At 32.7% G+C, this 19,383-nt stretch overlaps 2 protein-coding genes across 3 annotated transcripts; both read right to left on the minus strand.

The window, feature by feature from the left end:
• Window positions 1-553: 553 nt before the first annotated feature.
• Window positions 554-2,394, minus strand: LOC121218666 (trihelix transcription factor ASIL2). Its single transcript, XM_041096251.1, has one exon. The coding sequence runs from the start codon at window positions 1,956-1,958 to the stop codon at window positions 786-788; it is 1,173 nt and encodes a 390-aa protein (XP_040952185.1). The 5' UTR covers window positions 1,959-2,394; the 3' UTR covers window positions 554-785.
• An 8,352-nt stretch (window positions 2,395-10,746) lies between these two features.
• LOC121218667 (phosphoinositide phosphatase SAC2) lies at window positions 10,747-18,947 on the minus strand. 2 transcript variants are annotated; one of them, XM_041096253.1, is made up of 16 exons: window positions 18,583-18,947; window positions 17,271-17,475; window positions 17,027-17,192; window positions 16,218-16,389; window positions 15,588-15,664; window positions 15,110-15,297; window positions 14,911-15,008; window positions 14,668-14,801; window positions 14,449-14,574; window positions 13,798-14,104; window positions 13,236-13,357; window positions 12,882-12,992; window positions 12,401-12,571; window positions 11,846-12,019; window positions 11,494-11,584; window positions 10,747-11,153 (listed from the first exon to the last, which is right to left on the minus strand). In XM_041096253.1, exons 1-16 carry the CDS (start codon window positions 18,664-18,666, stop codon window positions 11,031-11,033), a joined length of 2,349 nt encoding a protein of 782 aa, XP_040952187.1. In that variant the 5' UTR covers window positions 18,667-18,947; the 3' UTR covers window positions 10,747-11,030. The 2 variants fall into 2 exon arrangements, with proteins under 2 accessions (XP_040952187.1, XP_040952186.1); XM_041096252.1 differs by having other exon boundaries at window positions 16,218-16,440.
• Window positions 18,948-19,383: the final 436 nt, after the last annotated feature.

Consider the following 19,383-nt stretch of genomic DNA (forward strand, 5'->3'; position numbering starts at 1 on the left):
ATTTCAACAGCCATAACCAAAAAGCCTGTGTTTAGCCATGGTTTCTTGATTTGCATTGCACTCACCAGCCAGTCAACTATGACTCGAGCCTGAAAACCCTGTCTGATATGAGAACTTTCCCAAGCCGAACCTGAAAATGACCTGAGTCTAGAATGACTTGAACCAAGAGCCAAACCCCAAAAATGATCTGAAGATTTGACTTGATAATCTTAAAAGATTCGATCCTGGAATGATCTAAACCTGAAATAGTTCAAAAATTTTGAAACCCAAATAGACTTAGCTTGACCTGCCCAATTGAGTTTTCGGCTTCTTTTTCTGCTTATCACACCTGTGTGAATGTGCATGGCTAGTCCCACATGCAACTGCATTTCACACAAGCAGTGTACCCAACAACAGATTTGATCATGTAAAGTCAACAATCCAACTGCCCAGCACAAACCCAAAAATAACCCGAAATGACCCAAACTAGAAATGTGAGATGGAGTGAGGGTATTAAACCGATCCTTTCAACCGGTTCATCTCACAAAAGCAATGTAGCCAAATAACAAACAGATTTCATGTGACAATATGCAACAACATTCACATTGAATTTAAGAGAGTTCTTTGGATTACAATCTAATTCATAAGAATCTAATTACCGGCACAAAGTACACACACATGAAAACTACACTTGAAGGAAAAAAACACTACCAATTCCAATACAAATCTAATGTCTTTTTTACTCTTTACCCACAAATAAACACACAGAAATCTAAAACCCTAATCAAATTCCAATTCTAAGAAACTTAATTACTACTATCACTATTGTTATTGTTGTTATTATTATTAGCTTTACTATGATGATTTCCAGAGTTGAAGATACCAACACCTTTTTTCCCTTGCTTCAATTGTGAAATCTCTAGTTGAGTCTTCATGAAAAACTGCATCCTCTGCAACTCAAGCTCCTTAGCAAATTTCATCCTTTGTTTCTCCATTTCGACCACTTGTTGAAGCTTTGCGGTCTCCGCTTGCTCGTAAGCTTCACCGAACTGTAATATCGCCTGAGTCAGTTCCTTAACTGAGTTCCCCCATTTTCTTCTTTTTTCACCTGCATTGACACTCTTATTATGAACCACCCTTCTTGCCCTTTTCCCGGTTGGAGGAGGCGGTAAACTATCGAACGAATCTGCATCATCGTCACCGTCATCATCGTCATCCTCGGAATCCATATCCACTGGACCTTGTTTCCTTTGATTCTTTAATACAACCATTCTTGGTTGCTTTTCTTGTTGTTGTTGTTGCTGCTGCTGTTGTTGTTGTCGAACCTGAGAAACTCGAAATGGGTTCAAACTGGACCGGATCCCGACCGGAATCCCCATCGGTACTTTAGACAAAAAGTCAGCACTTCCACCACTACTACTACCACCACCACCGGAAACGGCCGCGGTAGTACTAGCAGAAACCTTCGCTGTTGGCCCTATAAGTTGATCCAATTTCTCAAAAAACACCCATTTACTCGGTCCACCACCGGCGGCAACCTTAGCTTTCTCTAACTTATACTTCTTCTTCACCGTATCGATTCGATTCTTACACTGTATATCTGTCTTAGGAGTTTTTGTATAATCCTCTCTGCTACTCACAATGTCTGCCACTTCTTTCCAATGTTTCTGCTTTAAATTCCCACGGCTGAGCTCCAAATACCTCTCTCCCCACGCGTCGATCAAAACCTCCGTGGCGCCTTCGCTCCAGCAGTCCTCCCTTCCACCGCCGTTGCTCTTCGGCTTCTGAGGCGGCGGAAGTGCCAGCACTATAGCCTTCTCGTGCTCATGCGGCTCATCCGTAGGTGGCGAATTTGGAGGAGGAGCAGCGGCTACCGTTACGGTTATACGACTATTAGACGCCGGTGACGGCGACGACGGCGATGAAGATCCGGTAGCGGCAACCGACGGGTACGATTGGATCTCTTCGTCTTCCTCCATTTGAGATCCAGAAAACTCGATGATTTCAGAGGAAAAAAAGGAAAAAAATTTAGGGTTTCGACGAGAATTTTTTTTTTTGGCTTTTTATTTTCGGTTTCATTTGTTTTTTTATTATCGGTTGACGGTACGGAAAGTAGAGTGGGGCGGGAAGGGAAATGACGGCGTCGGTGCAGGAGGCATTGCATAGGGACACGTGGAGAGATATGATGACGTGGAAGGATTTGATTGGTGGAATGTGGAGATCCCGTCACCGGCGTTAAATTTGGTAATATCGGTTTTGTTTTGAGCGTTCATTTTCCGATGGTGTACCGAAATTACCCTTTCTTTACCCTATTTGTAAATAGCTCTTTGTTGGTTAACGTCAACACTTAAAGTCAAAATATATCATCTTTCTTTTTTTAAGTAGAAAAATAAAATATTAACAATAAAGTTTTTTGGTATAATGATAAATTTAGCCCTAATCTTCACATATTTTGTTAATTTGACCATTTATTCTTTTTTTAGTTAAATTTGACCATTGAAAGGGCCAAATAAAATGTGATTTTTTAACGATATTGGAATGAAATTTTACGTAGCAATCTACCTGTGCTTCATGTCGACATGCCATTATTTGTCTTATATGTAATATCACAAATAATTTAAAAATTATAAACATATTAAAAAATTAAAAATATATAAAAAGTTCGTAAAAAAATCACAAAAAAAATTAGCTTAAAGTATACATGGATTGCTATGTGCGTATTATATAATTTATTATAATTTATATCACATAAAAATTATATTTATAATAATATAAAATAGGGTAAATTATATTAGTAGTCACCTTGTTTTGGTTTTTTTTTCATTTTTAGTAATTCAACTATGAAAAGTTACAAAATGGTCACTCGACTATTCAATTTTGTCTTTTCTGATCACTCAACTATCTTGGATTTTTGGGTGTTTCTATTTTTACGTTAGCCAGTTAGTGACCAAAAAAGACAAAATTAAATAGTTGAGTGACAATTTTATGACTTTTTATAATTTGATAACCAAAAAAGAAATTTACTAATAGTTGGGTGACCAAAAAAGAAACATAATTGGGTGACTTCTACCGTAATTTACCTTATAAAATATTATAATGTAACATTAAAAAAATACGTTAATTTGTTTATATATTAAAATTTTAATAAAAATTATATATAATTATTAAAGATCAAAATAAAAATAGCACAATTTATTGTATTTTTTTTATAAATACGATGGACTTATAATAAAGCAAAATTTAAAATTCGTATTTCCGATTGAACCGAGCTTAACTAAATATAAATTGAAAATTCTATCATACACGCATGCGTGTGGAAACCATGTATTTAGAACGTATGGATATGTTTATAAATAACATACAATAAATAATGAAATGTAATGTTTTTAACTAATAATAATAACACATATGCAATACGTACGAAATTACAATTAAAAATAGTTTAAATTGCTAGTAAAAGGAAAGTTAAATAGGTAAATATCATCATTGTCATTTTTCTTGAATTGGAATCGAGTTGACTTGTGATACTAATTCAAATAAAATTATAGCATACCGACAATGTGGGTGAAAATATTTATTAAGAACTCATATAAAAATCAAATCTTACTTTAGTTGAAATAGGAAAGTCCAGAAAGTATATGTTTAGTGTTTTGGGTTTAAATCCCATTGTAAGAATGATTTTTTTAAAAAAATTTATATAAAAAGATAAAAATACCCTTAAATTAATATCTATTGCTTTGTTCAATTAAGTGTATTTTAGTAATTTAATAGTTGAGTTGGAACCTAGAGAAATTATTTTATGGATCATTCTCATCACATCATCCATGGTTCATTTTCAATTATCTAATGACATTTCAACTGATTTTTTAATGTCATTAATACATAATTTTGGTAATTTTTTTATCCCGAACCCCGAACCCCGAACTCTAAACTTTAAATCTCAAACTTCGAACCCCAAACCCAAACAGTTTGTATTTGGGTTAAAAAATCATCAAAATTATATATCAATGATATGAAAAAAATTGGGCAAAATACCATTAAAAGCCCTTTTTTTAAATTTACCAAAATGGGCTCGGTATTTTATTATTTACCGAAATGAGCCATTTTCCCTGAAAACGCGTCCATGTCAGCTCGATGTCAGGGGACGTGTCAGCAAAACACGTCCCTGAGGGCGCGCTTTGCCTACGTGGCAACAAAGCGCTCTTACGTGGACGCGCTTTGTTGCCACATAGGCAAAGCGCGCTGACGTGGACGCGTTTTGCTGCCACATAGCTCGCCCTTGGGGACGCGTTTTCCCCGCACGTGAACAGTGCAACGGTCATTTTTTTACTGTTGCCCCCCAACGGTAAAAAAAACTATAAAACCCCTCCACCCTTTCATTTTTTTCACAAACTAATCCTCTCTCAATTATTTTCTCAATTTCCTTTCAATTTGCTCTCAATTTCCTTCCAAATTTCTCTCAAATCCATATTTAATTTCAATTTGCTCTCAATTTCCTCTTAAATTTATCTTAAATCCCTATTTTTAATTATTTTTAAAAAAATTAATTTTTTTAAATCGTAAAAATTTGTACGAATTTAGCAATAGCAGGAGAATTGATTTGTCTTGATAACCAGCACATATCCGTCGAACAAATGAAAATGGTAAGTGTTAAATTTATTTTTTAAATATTATTTAAGATTTTTTATTTATGCATTTTTAGATAATTATTAATTTATTATTTGTTATAAAAGTCTGTAGATCGGATATTGGAATGCTATATCCGGAATATGCATGGTCCTCCATCATCGTTGGTAGAGAATTACTTGCGGGAAGCGGGTTTTTGGCACGTGGCGGTGGTAGGCCGGGGATGCAAGTTAGACCCAAAACTTATCAGTGCGTTGATCAAGATGTAGAGACCCGAGACGCACACATTCCATCTTCCATGTAGAGAGTGCACTATCACTTTGGAAGATGTCAATCTGCAATTGGGATTGCCGGTGGACGGGTACCCAGTCACCGGGTCTGTTCAATATGGCGATTGGGGAGCGGTGTGCTACAAGCTTTTGGGCGCTATTCCGGAGAAAATTAACGAAGGTCGGATCGAGATGGGCTGGTTATGAGATACATTCCCGGATCCGGATAATGATTCAACCGAAGTAGAAAGAATTCGATATGCTTGGGCATACATTCTTCAGATAATTGAAGGTTATTTGATGCCGGACTTGTCACGGAACTTCGTACATCTAAGATGGTTGCTGAAACTTGTTGATTTTAGAGCAGCTGGTGAATTGAGTTGGGGGTCTGCCGTCTTGGCAACATTATATCGGGAGATGTGCGGGGCGACGCAACCGAGTAAAGCGAAAATCGGAGGTTGCCTGTCACTACTGCAGTCATGGGCACAGTTTCGCTTTCCATTTCTACGTCCTCGAGTGGACCACCCATATACATTCCCACTCATAATGATGTAAATTTTATATTAGATTTTTTACAATTATTATGTAGATTTTTAAAAATAATAGTATGCTAAAAATTTATTTAATTAGGTGGAACCATCCGGCAAGTTATGCTCGATTACCTACCTCTCTTGAAGATATACGGCTTCTATTAGACCAACAGTCGGAAGCACATGTAAGTATTAAATAAAATTGATATTTCCATCATGAGCTAGTCGATTGGTATTTAGTATTTAGTATTATGTATATAACTAATATTTCTATCATGTTCATATAGTTTCAATGGACACCATACGAGGATCCGGCAATTCGGACAGTAATTCCGGATGAGTTCTTCCAAAATGCAAACGCTTGGCACGCGAAAGTCGCGTTGATCAGCTATGCGACCGTGGAGATGCACCAGTCAGACAGAGTGTTACGGCAATTTGGATGTAGACAACCGATTCCCGTGGCACCTGAGGTGTTTGATGATCACCACAAAATCGACTTACGGCAATTGCAAATTCTATCATACGTGCATGCGTGTGGAAACCATGTATTTAGAACGCATGGATACGTTTATAAATAACATACAATAAATAATGAAATGTAATGTTTTTAACTAATAATAATAACACATATGCAATACATACGAAATTACAATTAAAAATAGTTTAAATTGCTAGTAAAAGGAAAGTTAAATAGGTAAATATCATCATTGTCATTTTTCTTGAATTGGAATCGAGTTGACTTGTGATACTAACTCAAATAAAATTATAGCATACCGACAATATGGGTGACAATATTTATTAAGAACTCATATAAAAATCAAATCTTACTTTAGTTGAAATAGCAAAGTCGAGAAAGTATATGTTTAGTGTTTTGGGTTTAAATCCCATTGTAAGAATGATTTTTTTTAAAAATTTTATATAAAAAGATAAAAATACCCTTAAATTAATATCTATTGCTTTGTTCAATTAAGTGTATTTTAGTAATTTAATAGTTGAGTTGGAACCTGGAGAAATTATTTTATGAATCATTCTCACCACATCATTCATGGTTTCTTTCCAATTATTTAATGACATTTCAACTGATTTTTCATGTCATTAATACATAATATTGATAATTTTTTTATCCCGAATCCCGAACTCTAAACTTTAAACCTCAAATTTGAATCTCAAACCTCGAACCTCAAACCTCGAACCTCAAACCCAAACAGTTTGTTTTTGGGTTAAAAAATCATCAAAATTATATATCAATGACATGAAAAAAATTGTTGAAATGTTATTAAATAATTAGAAAAGGACAAAAAATGATGTGATGAGAAGGGTCCATAAAATAATTTCTCACGATTATGGGTAACTATTAAAAACTATTAATATTTTTATGTTAATTTAAATAAAAATATTTAATTGTTTATTTATATAATTGTTCCCAGCTGGTGTTTCTTCTTGTGTTTATATTGTCACAATATATAAAAAAAATAAAACTTTCTCCATTATTTATTAAAGGAAAAATGGTTGTACATTTAGGTAGGGACCCTTAAATTTTGTCTTTAACAAACAACTTAAAATTAATTTTTGGACAAATTACATCAAAAGTCATTAAACTATTAATAAGTTTACGATTTGATTATTCAACTTCAAAAGTTACAAAATAGTTACTAAACTGTTCTAACAACTAACTAACTTCTCAGCTTCTGGAAATACAAGGACCAAGTTATGACACATTAAAGTGGATAAACTAATTTCTCAATTTTCGTAAAGTAAAAAGATGAACCTTTAATATATTTTTGTTGAATATTAATCTCATTATATGTTTTTATTATATCTGCTCTTTTTTTATACTATGCCTAGAATTACCCATAGCCCCTCCCTAAATAGGAGGATAATGTGCTTCAACGCACTCGAACCCACGTCCTCCTGCACTGACAACAATATTAATATCAATCGAGCTAAGACTCAATCGACAACTTTAATATTTAAACATCGAGTAAATTACACTGCATATGTGTTACAAGGATAAGTACAAAACTTGTACCTCTAGAATGTACATTAACATGTTAGGATTCAAGAACGTGGAAGCAACCCAATGTTATTTACCTAATAAACAAACATATTAGCTAAATACATTAGGACAATTTGGATTATTTCTAGATGAATTGTGGTCAAACATGTACAAAAACCAAGCAACAACGTTAATCCCTAAATTAAGGACACAAAATTTGTCCTTAATTCACAACAAGTTATTCTAAGTTGATGGGTTTTGAATCTTCATTTCATTTGAGGTTAAAGTTTGTCGCAAGTCCTTATACTAAATCATAAAGTTCATTTTGATCCTTCTATTATTGAAAGAAACATTTCAATTTCTTTAAGAAGTTGATATTTTAGTCTAATTTGTATGTTAATTTGTTGTTAATGGAATAGCGTGACTTAACGTTGTTGACAGCAAGTAGGGAAAAATTGCAATTTTACCTCTAAAATGTATAAAATTATAAGTTAATAATGGTAAAATTGTACTCTGACCCCAAAAATGGTAAGATTCTGATTAATCCTTTCAAAAAATTATAAAGATATTAGCTAATAACTATTATTAAGATATATAACTTAATTCCGATCTCTCAAAATCTTTTTCTTACTTCGCCACTAGCTGAGCAAGTTCAATAACAAATTTGAAGGCTAAGTAGAGGTAAGAAACTGATTTTGCTTTTACCCCAAATTGTTTTCGATTTTATTTAATTTTTGCACATAATGGTTGTGCTTAAAATATTTGTAATTTAGTCCACGTTTAATCATTAGCCAAATTATTACATTTGTTTTCAAGACCAGTAAATTTTTTAATTTGATTTAATACCGCGTTAACCACCGTTAAACCATGTCATTCCATTAATTATCAACAAAGTTAACGTGTATGGACTAAAATGTCAACTTTTCAAGCGTATAAAGACAAAATGTTTTTTTTAATAATAGAGGGACTAAAATGAATTTTTGATATGATACAAGGACTTGAAGTAAATTTTAACCATGTTATAATCAACATTGTTGTCACGGCATGTTGCCTTCACCTACCATAATTTTATTTCAATTGAATATAATAAATCGCTTTCACTAGGATAATTACTTGTATATATAAAGGGTTAAGAAATTACATTGTGTTCAATATAGATCTTTTATTCAACTAAGTTTTATTTTTTTTATTTTTATTTATAATGGGGGTAAGAGGGAGTAAGTTGATTGGAGATCGAGCGTTTAAGCGAGTTGGGTTTCGTCCGTTAACACCTAAAGGTTACATTCCGGTATGCGTAGGGTTCAATGACGATACGAGACGGTTTATCGTGCACAGAAAGGCTTTACGCGATAGAGATTTCTTGGAAATGTTATATAAATCATCCGAGGAATATGAATTTCATTACGAAGGTGTTTTGAGGGTTCGTTACGAAGCAAAGGATTTTGAAGAGTGGATTACAAGAAAAATGAAACGGAAGAACATCATTTATGTCAATTGAGCATTTATTAACAGTCAATTTATCATCTTCGAGCCGATGGCAACTAAATATTAAGGTATGCTTGTGTTTAGAAGAGGGGTGTTAACAAAAATGAAGTGATTTGAATATGTTTTAAAAGTAAATATCTGTAGATATACATTTGGTTTTATTTCAAATTTGTAATTTCAAGCTTACATTTTACATTAAGAATAGATCGTTTTATGTTTCGATAGTAGATTATATTTGAATTAATTATATAGATTAAATATCAAATTTTAAATATAAATTATTTTATTTTTAATTTATAAAAGAATTCGATGACAAAATTCAGAAGAAAACACCCAAAATGTTTAAATTTCTCTATTTTTAATTTCTTTATCCATGCCAAAATATACAATTACGAGCATCAAACATGAATATTTAAAAATAAAAATAAAAATAAAAAATCAAATAAAGTTTATTGTATCTTCTTGCTCTCGCAGATATAAACTAAATTTCTTTCATTAGTTTAATTTCTCTAAGAATGAATACTAAAAAAATGTAAAGAGATGGGTTACTTTACAACTGGTTTCTCCATTAATGACGACATTTAATAATATTTACTTTTTGAATAATGAATTTAATAATTTTCGATTAAGTTTGACGTTAAACCGAATTAGATATTTAAATTTAATAGTTCATAACTATTTTTCCACTTTTTTTAGAAAAAATCTGATTAATATATTACTCTAAAAAAATGAGTCTCTTATAAATATTTAGTCATAATTTATATTTTATTAAATTTTAATTTGATTAGTATAAAAATTCTTGTCAATATAATAAAATGTAAGTTCAAATATGTTATAAATAATTCTAAATATTATATAAAAAATTAATAATATAATTTACATAAAAGAATACTTGATGTGTAAATTTCTATATGTTGAAATATGGATGATCACATTAATCAAATTAAATTTACTAGCTTTTCACATTTGAAAAAAAAAATAGAAGTTATAAAAAATACATATTTAAAAATAAAAAGATTGTACTACTTCTAAAGTTTACTGTTACTTGAACAATTGAAGCATAAAATAAACGGAAAAAATTATGGCAATTGTAATACTAATTTAAATTATAATAATCAGTTAAGATTTTGATGTAAAGAGAAATTAAATTAATTTTAATTGATGTAAAATAAGATTATTACTCTTAATTATCACTTAATTAATTATATTAATTGGTTATTGTTCTAAATAATGTTACTTATAATATGTTAAATTTTTTAATTATAGTTAAAAATTATTATAATATTAATAGGTTTTAATTATATTTAATAATTCAAATAAGAGATATTATTTTATTTAATTACTACAATTAAAAATATAATATTTAAAAAATTAATTAAAAATCCAACAATGTACAAGACATTAAAAGCTAATATTTAGTATTTCTGAAAGTTGAGTATTTTATTTATTTATTTACATATTTAGATTTGATTATGAGCATAATTTCTTAGACGAAATTAGATTAAAGATCTTACTAAAACAGCCTCTTCATCATCTTTAGGCTTGCCTTCACAACTTTAAACCTACAATCAATGACTCGCTTAATAAATATTGACTAATATTGATAGGTTTGATATTTTGAGTCAAAAGTGTTGTAAAAATCTCGAGCTTAATATAGAAAATTAATTCTGATAATATTTTCAGTAATTTAATTTTTTTTAAAACAGTACATATTATAAAAATATTTAAAAATTTAAAAATAATAAATAGATTTAATTTTTTTTTAATAATAAAGAACATTTGGTTTCAAAAAATTGAACATTAATAGACTAACAAAATTTTTCAACGATTTTAGTGAAATAGACTAAAATAAAACATAAGATGACTAAATCATATCAAATTAAAAAAATTAAATTCTAAGTTAAGTATAAAATATGGCTATAATTTAGCTACTTAATTTTATATCTATTTCTCAATGTAGAAAAGATATGCTACCTCTAACATAGATATATCTACTTAATAAAATATTCACAGCATTGAATTAGCTATTATGTACCACTTTCCATAACCCTTCTTTGTCAGCCAAATTCATATTTTTTACTATCTTGAAATTGAACTCACATCCTTTGGACGGGTTCGGGTCGTCGTTTGAAATGAATTTTTTAACTACCTCGAAGTGATCATTATCGGAATAAGCATATCTCCGTGAGTTACCCAGTTCACAAAGATCTCGGTGAATTCGGCCGGGATATCATCAAAAGTGAGTTCGGATGTGGTTCGATACCCTCCCTAAACAAAAGGCAGGAGAAACATCAAATGGATCTAAAATCATGTACTTGATACCTCTTCAGGTTGATAAAAAAACACAAGAATGATGAATAGAACTCTTTCAGATGTGGTAATTTACAGGGATGAAGCTAAAAAAATTACTTTAAGGGTGGCTAGAGGTAAATCATAAATTATTAAGAAGGCCAAAGTGCAATTTTACCATTATACTAACATGTAATTTCATAAAAGTCTAAGGGGATAAATGAAAATCTACCATTTCAGGGGGACCAAGGCCACTGCCTGACCCCCTTTGCCATTAGCTCATATCAGTTAATCAATCATTAAACAACTATTTACTAACCTTTATGCTTGAACCAGACTCACTTGAAGATGTTGCAATTTCGGTTTTTAGTTCCACACCGATGTTTTCAGAGAATGGACCTGTTGTTGACCTGCAAGCAATAATACAGACTCATTTACGAGATGACAATGCAGTCAAATGAAGGTCTTCGAAAGCAACGTAAATTTCCTACAAACGCTGCACATATAGAGTTTTCACCACAATTAACCTTATTTTTACCAACATTATTACAGTAAAAGTTGAACATACACAAATGGTAGTTGGCATAATGATCATTGGTTTACGAAAAAAAACATCTGGAAAGTTTTCTGCTTTCTTAAAGTAAGCTTTACTGAAGATGACATTTAACTACCTGTCACATGTATCATCGTCACATGAATTTCCTGAAGATGAAAGCCAGTCCATATCGAAATTGGTGCAGTTACATTCATCTCCATTTTCATCAAAACATATGCGATTACCTTCGAAAAAATGGTCCATCTCCATATCTCCAAAAAGCTGCTTGCAAGACATTCTGGTAGTAAGACTAGAAAACCAGCCCGAGTCAGTTTAATGAAGGTGGTTTGTTACTGTAGTTCCTCGGTACAACAACCAAAAAGTTTCAAAATATTAAGATGTTGCCACCTTTAGGATAGCTATAAACCAGAAAATTTGAAGTCCAAGAGCTACTGTTTTATTATATTAACCTTTATGCAGGGGCGTAGACAGGGGGCAGTGGCAAGCCCAAAATGGTAAATTTACCTTGTAACTCCTTTAAAACTTTTAAAAACCATAAGTTAGTATAATGGTAAATTTGCACTTTGGGCCCCCAAAAAATTTATGATTCATCTCTGGTCCCCCTAAGGCAATTTTCTAGCTTTGCTCTTGCCTTTAAGATAGTAAACTTGGAAAAATAGTGTGTGCACACCTAGAATAAGAAATTTCTGAAGTTGGCATCTCCGAAGAGGAGTCTGAAAGACCTCGAGTAGCTCCTAAATTTTCAGACAAAGGCTCAAGGTGTCCAACATTTGAAGCAGCCACAGGAGCGTTAGTTCCGTAAAGAATGTTGCCATCAGAGAGTGATCTTTTGAAAGATGGCCTGCAAATATTTGAAATTGATCTCATTAGCAATTTATGCCATATTAAACTGGGATCACAAAACAGCAGCAACATTCCTTTCCCGATTGATTAAATCCGAAAGTTGTGTAGTTTCTGAAACATGGTGATAAAATCGTAAAATTTTTAGATTTACAAGCACAACATTGTATATAAAAACATTAGAACATAGTTAAGCATCTGCATATTCTATTCAGAACTACATTTATTAGGCAATACGTAGTCTCAAAGAAATAATTTGAACTGGAAACTTTGTATAAAATGTATTTACGACACAGAGATTCGATATATACTTTGCATACTCGTCGGAATTAAGACCATGACTTCCAACGGTATAGTGCTGGTCTGAATCCAATTCCCAGAGTGCTGGTTTACCTTGTTGTGGCTGAAAGTGACCCAAGAACCTGCATAGCATAATGCAATTTTCTAGGAGTGTTATCCATCACAATCCGTATGAACTACGAGTGCTTTTGGTAGCACGTGGCAGTGTGGTGGAGGGACTCCCCATCACACTGAGCGCTCCGTGTTATCGCACATCCCTAAGCATCATACATCAAAACTGCAATTTGCAAGACACTAAAAGATGTGCTGTCATAAGCCACTAAAGGCACACTGTATACGAAGAACGAGGCTAGTTTTTATCTTACAAATTAATGGCACTTTGCTTCTCTGCATCCAAGTACGCGTTCCTATAGTAACGTTGCAAAGTTCTAAAGAACTCCTGGGACTGAATTGCTGCTTTCCATTGACCTCTCATTTGGCAAAATATCTGTTTAACACAACCAGTGCAGAATAATATACTATACTTCGAACCTAAGACTTTAAGGTTCCAGTAAAAGAAAAAACTCATGAAACTCCCGGCCAGGGGGGGGGGCAGGCAGTGGTCTTGGCCCCCACAAAAGTGAAAAATTATTTATATAGTCCCTTTAGATTTTAGGAAATCACTAGTATAATGATAAAATTGCACTTTGACCCCAAAAGAAATTTATTCATTTTTGGCCCCCTAAAGCAATTTCTTGGCTTCGCCCCTGCTCTAGGCTAGCCACTCCATGTTACTACTACCCCAAGGTTTAAAGTCTTATGCTAACATCTTAAAACCCTAAAAGGTACATTAATAGCATGGATGGAACATATATTAATTGGTTTTATTATCATCAATTTCTTTTCGGGTGACTACAAAAGGTCCCAAAATGTCTTAAGAAGAATTACCTTGTTGTGTGCTGCAGACCCACCATACTGTAGAGCAAGTGTGTCACCCATTTCTTCATAAACTGTCATTAATTCATCGACCAAAGGACTATTTTGATCAATAGTATGGGATTCTATGAAGCTCATAGCATGGAGCTGGCGTCCAAGAGCCATCAATCCATGGGCATACTGCGCAACATTTGTTCGATCTAGACAATCAATGCAGTTCGTTCTAAGGACTCCATTTTGAAACATGGGTGGTTTTACATTCTCACTAGAGTTCTGTTTATCGTTACCAGCATCCTTTCCCAATTTCTCATCATTTTGCCTGAAATAAATAGTTAACATGGATAATCTAATAAGCATCCGCAAACCAATATAGCAAATACCTAAAAGGCTATATTTTTCAATAAGGAAGCAAATGAAAGAGGGACAAACAGCACTGTAAGTTAAGACATTTCTAAATGATGTGCATGCTATTGTAATTACAAGTTGAGATAATTCATGACATAAAGGGCAGAATAAACAGATATTTTTTTTATCAAATAAGTAGTAACAAAAAGATAAGGAACTTTACAGTTTATATTTGAAAATTGAACTTTTAACAAAGAAGGAAGAAAAATGTTACTTACAGGATCGTGAAAACATGATTTAATAATGTACAAAACTTACACTAAGCAAGATAAATTCAACAACCCCTCTGGTCTACAATTTGGTGTAACTTGACAGTAAAAGATTCCCGTTAAGTTTAATGCATAATCAGCCACTCTGCCCAGAACTGCCACCGACTTTGTAGCTCTGCAGAAAAAGATCACGTAAGTGAACCATTGTATAAAAGATCAGTAAGCAAGAATTTTGCAAAAGCAAGGGGATTAGGGGACATAAAAGTACTTTCTGGAGTGTCGACTCAGGTCCCAGTGAAGGAACCTCAGACAGTCCTCCTCGGTTAAACTCTTATTGAGAATTCTGATGGAATTTGCAAACTCAGCACGTAGAATAGTTTCACGAGGTTTCTTCTCACACCTCTGTTGACCACCAGAACAGAAAACAGAACAAATCAGGAAACCATTGCTGCTAGAAAAAGAAACATCACAAAGTTTATGGAAGCTAATACACACTTGGCACAAGGCCTACCTTTATCAAATTCAATATGATTATTGGATTTCCATATCTCCTTACAAGATTTTCAAAATGTAGTCTTGTGGCATCATAATTTGGATCCTTCTTTGATACTGGAAACAAATGAAGAAATTAAGAAAATTTACACTAGTTAGCACATAAAACTACAGATTTGTGGCTCTTGGTGCATTGTTAAACAAGAACGAACTCATACATATAATGTCAGGTCTCAAATTCAAACGTGAAGTTTCTTGCGACCAGAAAAGTGGGATAGAGCCTCTATTCTGGACAACAGAACTTATTTGTGTGGGGCAGCCTTCAGGAACATCTTCAAACACAATTTGTTCAGTCTCAACATCATTTGCTACTCTACCTTTCTCATTCACACCACGTTTCAGATATCTATGCAATAGAAGAGAAAAAAGAAAAGTGAGTTCATTTTTTGAATCAAGAGCAACAACAGAAGTAGGTGAAAAAAAGGTTTATCTATAATATGACAGGAGCAATTACAAATTAGAACTCAAAATTAACTGAAGCATACACATAACAAGGTAAAATCTCAAACCATTTGACAATGGAAGATAGCAAAAGGGTTAATTTTCCCAATGAATTGTGGACCAAAGGAAATGGCTAAGGGCAGTTCTAACTAATCCAGCAGAAATTTAAATCAGTAGCAAGTAAAGCATCTAAACCTTGTTCCAGCATAATGTCGGGAACGTCTTGCAATGAGAGTAAACATAAAGTCCCTGCCAGACACTGAAAGTTTGACCTGGATCTCAAAGTAGGGAATAATGAATGTTAGATCAAAACTTTAAAACCATGAATCAAAAGGAAACAATAATTCTAGCAAACATGTATAGCAAAAGTTTGAAAGTGAGAACCTGCATTGTTTAACAGCTATAGTAAATTTTAAGGTGGCTAAAGTTATAAGAGAGCGCTTTGTAAATGGGTCATTTATACTCTTAAAGTTATTGACCATGGAACTCTGTTTAATAAGATAGAACCAAAGAAATTATAAATTTGATAATTAGTTCAAAATTGAGGATTTAACAAATAAAAATACCAGTTTGTAAATGCAAAGCAACACATCGAATTCGAAAGCTATTCCATACCAGAAAACATCCACAGCCGCTGAAAATGGTATGAAAGTTTAGGGTTATCAAGATTCCTCTAGAGCAACATGTTTTATACGTTAAACAATCCATAGAGATGGAAACTGAAAGAAAATAATATAACTACTTCAACTTAACCATCTTCCTCCAAATCCTTACTTCCCTTTTTCACTTATCACTAACAAATAAGAAGCCTAAAGTGTATCATACCTGCTTGAAAAAGCCATATACCAAAGCAACAGTCCACAGAGTATTATTGAGATTATTCCGGATTCCGCGAGTTAAGAACTCATTCCAGACAAACATTGTTTCATAGTGACCTAGTCCTGTCTCATTCTTACGTAAATTTCTTTGAAGACTATGCATGACATTGTATGAGTAGCTGAAAAAGAAGTCTTTCGTAAGATCCACTGCGCAAAGGAGCTTCTTATATCTAGTTCCACAAGTAAAAAGAAGAAGAAAAAGGGCAAGCCACGTTAATGCATGTTTAGTCATTATTTTAAGGAACAAATGAAATGAAACAATTACTTAAACTATAAATTTTAACTGGGAAATAAGAGAGTAATTTCCCCCAGAAACCCTGATGATTGTTGTTTCATTCAGCATGTTATACTAACATGACACAACAATGAAGTTTGGCCCTGTACATATGCAGGAAATGGTCTTACAAAAGGAGGAAGAAGACTCTAACCAGAAAAAGTGCTTTAGATAATTTCAAGTTGCATGGGCCCATGTCAATGATATAACATGAAGGAATTATCAGAAAAATAGAACAGAAATACCTCCTCACCTTCTACTTTTAAAAGAGAACTCCAGAAATCGATTATAGCCCCAGAGATCATAATTAATTGAGAATAAAATAAAATACGAGAAAATAACATGATTACATCTAAATACAATGGGCAACGGATACTTTCAGTGCTAATCTCATAATGTATCCTAACTTCTGTGCTAGTCTCATATGTCTCCTGTTAAGTACCAAGTACATAATACATTTACATGCAGAATTGGCAAAAGACCTCTTTTCATTCTTAGAATAAGCCACATTGGACTGGTCAGGAGAATTAGAAATTGGAATCATCTCGCTCTTTGTAACGGCATAGATGTTATGGCCACAAATTGCACCAATCTTCCTTCTCTTCTTGATCAGCAGCATGTAATAAGGCCCCAAAAATTTTACAAACCCTAAATTAATTGGGAGAACATTAGCTTATACTGAAAAGGACAGAGAGAAAGGTGGAGAACCTGACATATATAACATACCAACGATTCCATAACAAGCTGTAACAAAATTAAGTCCACCTGTGGACCTGTTTCCATCATGTATCCGTCTTAACAGATCAAAGCATTCAAATTCTGAGTATGTTGTAGGATCTTCAAGAATGGTTAGTTCAGATGAATCTAGTCGATGAATCTTTAGTACCCTCCAAACAGTTTGGTTCTTATCTCTTCCTATCATATAGAAATTCTGTTGCACACCAGGAAAATACAAATGTTGCATTAATCTTGTGTAATGGGAATGGAAACACCATTTATTAGCTCAAAGAAATTTTGAGGGGAAAGGAAAGAGATATCAAATCAAAAAGCTGCTCTTATCTATTCCTATCAGCACCATAGCGAAAACAGGAAAACAACAACATTGTCTGATCATCTAGGATTTGTTCAAGGCATAAAGACTTTTTCTATACCAAGCAAGAACATGCTTGTGACCTCCAAAGCACATTAACAAATAACAATCCCAGCCCATAACCTCCGACACAATGAACCTACTTTATCAAATTAAAAACAGTCTAACATTTCGTAGGAGATGATTGCAGTTAAAGAGAAACTGTACACAGAAGTAAACCCGAACACAAAAATACCTACATTCATAAGCCTATTTATTAAATGAAGACTTCACCTTGTTAAGTTTAATTTAGAACACTGAAAAGTTTGAGTGGAGAAATAACTAAAGAATTCTAAAATGCAAAATTCAATCCCTATGATAATAACAAGCACTGATATTTTTTTTTAATACAATACCTACTAAAGAATTCTAAAACATACTTGTGTGCTCGCACCCACTTGCTACGGATTGCTACAATATCAATTGTGCCAATAGAGCCATTGAGCAACAAGCAGGAATGTTGAAACAGGTAAATTGCTTACTTAAACTTTGTATTGCGAATTAAAAAAAAAACTGGTTCAACCTCACAAAATACGATACCACAACTGATCAATCATCCATTTAGTAAAAAATTCAAATTTTATTTAAGAAACAGAAAATTCAAATAATTCCAATATCAAGCTAACAAGCAAATCATTGACCAGCTTTCAAACCTAAAGCTAAAATTCATAATATATACTAAAAAAATTTCATTTCCTTTTATAAATGAAAGAATTTGGATAAAAAATCGCCAAAAAAACAGCAATGAAAAACATATAATCAACTTCAATGATCAAAACTAACAATTCAAAATTCTCAAATCAACATCCGTATACGCGTTAAAACAAATACACAAGCATACGAATATTGTACAAAAAAGTATATACATACATATATATTTGTGTGTGAATACATATAGAGGAAATATACCGAGCATGTCGAATATAATCCGAATTTCTGCAAATAACAAGGATTCGAGTCGGGTCCACCATTACTGTAATTCTCGGCTGCCATTTTTCGGATCCTGAGTCCCGAGCTTCGAAGCTCCGGTTCACTCAATACACAGATCACCAAAAAAACAGCCAAAAATAGTTACAAGAAAAACAAAAACTCTATTGCTTTATAATGTTCGAACTGTATAAATACAATATATATATGCAGATAAAAAACAGAAAATCAGAAAGAAAAAAAATTAATTGGAGAAGGAGGCAGAGCTCTGATGGAGACTGTAAACTCAGAAAGTAACAAAAAATGATTATGAGAAAATATTATTTTCTGAAATTAATAAAAATAGGAGAAAATATAGGGGTATTCTCGTCAATAGGAATCTCCGTTTTTCGGTTTCTTTTTTTTTTTTTTCCTTTTTTGTTTGGTTTAATGATTGGTTTGACGAGTAATGACTCGTCAATAGAAATTATTATAACTCGGTTGAAACACTCCACATTTTTACATATATTTGGTAAATTTACCGTTGAGACCCCTGTATTAAGAGTTTGATTGAATTTTATCTTTTTTATTTAGAAAATGAGTAAATTAGTCATTTTATATTAAATCAAAGAGCAAACTAGCCCTTATAATTGCAATTTTCATTCATTTCTATTGTTAAAAACCGACATAGTTGATGTAATAACTAGATAATTACATATGGTGTGCCACGTGTATCTCGTATTGATGTATAGGGACCAGTTTTTAATTATAGAGATAAATGAAACTTTTAATGGAAGAATCAAT

The sequence above is a fragment of the Gossypium hirsutum genome, chromosome D06, assembly GCF_007990345.1.
Source record: "Gossypium hirsutum isolate 1008001.06 chromosome D06, Gossypium_hirsutum_v2.1, whole genome shotgun sequence".
In the NCBI taxonomy this organism is placed as follows: domain Eukaryota; kingdom Viridiplantae; phylum Streptophyta; class Magnoliopsida; order Malvales; family Malvaceae; genus Gossypium; species Gossypium hirsutum.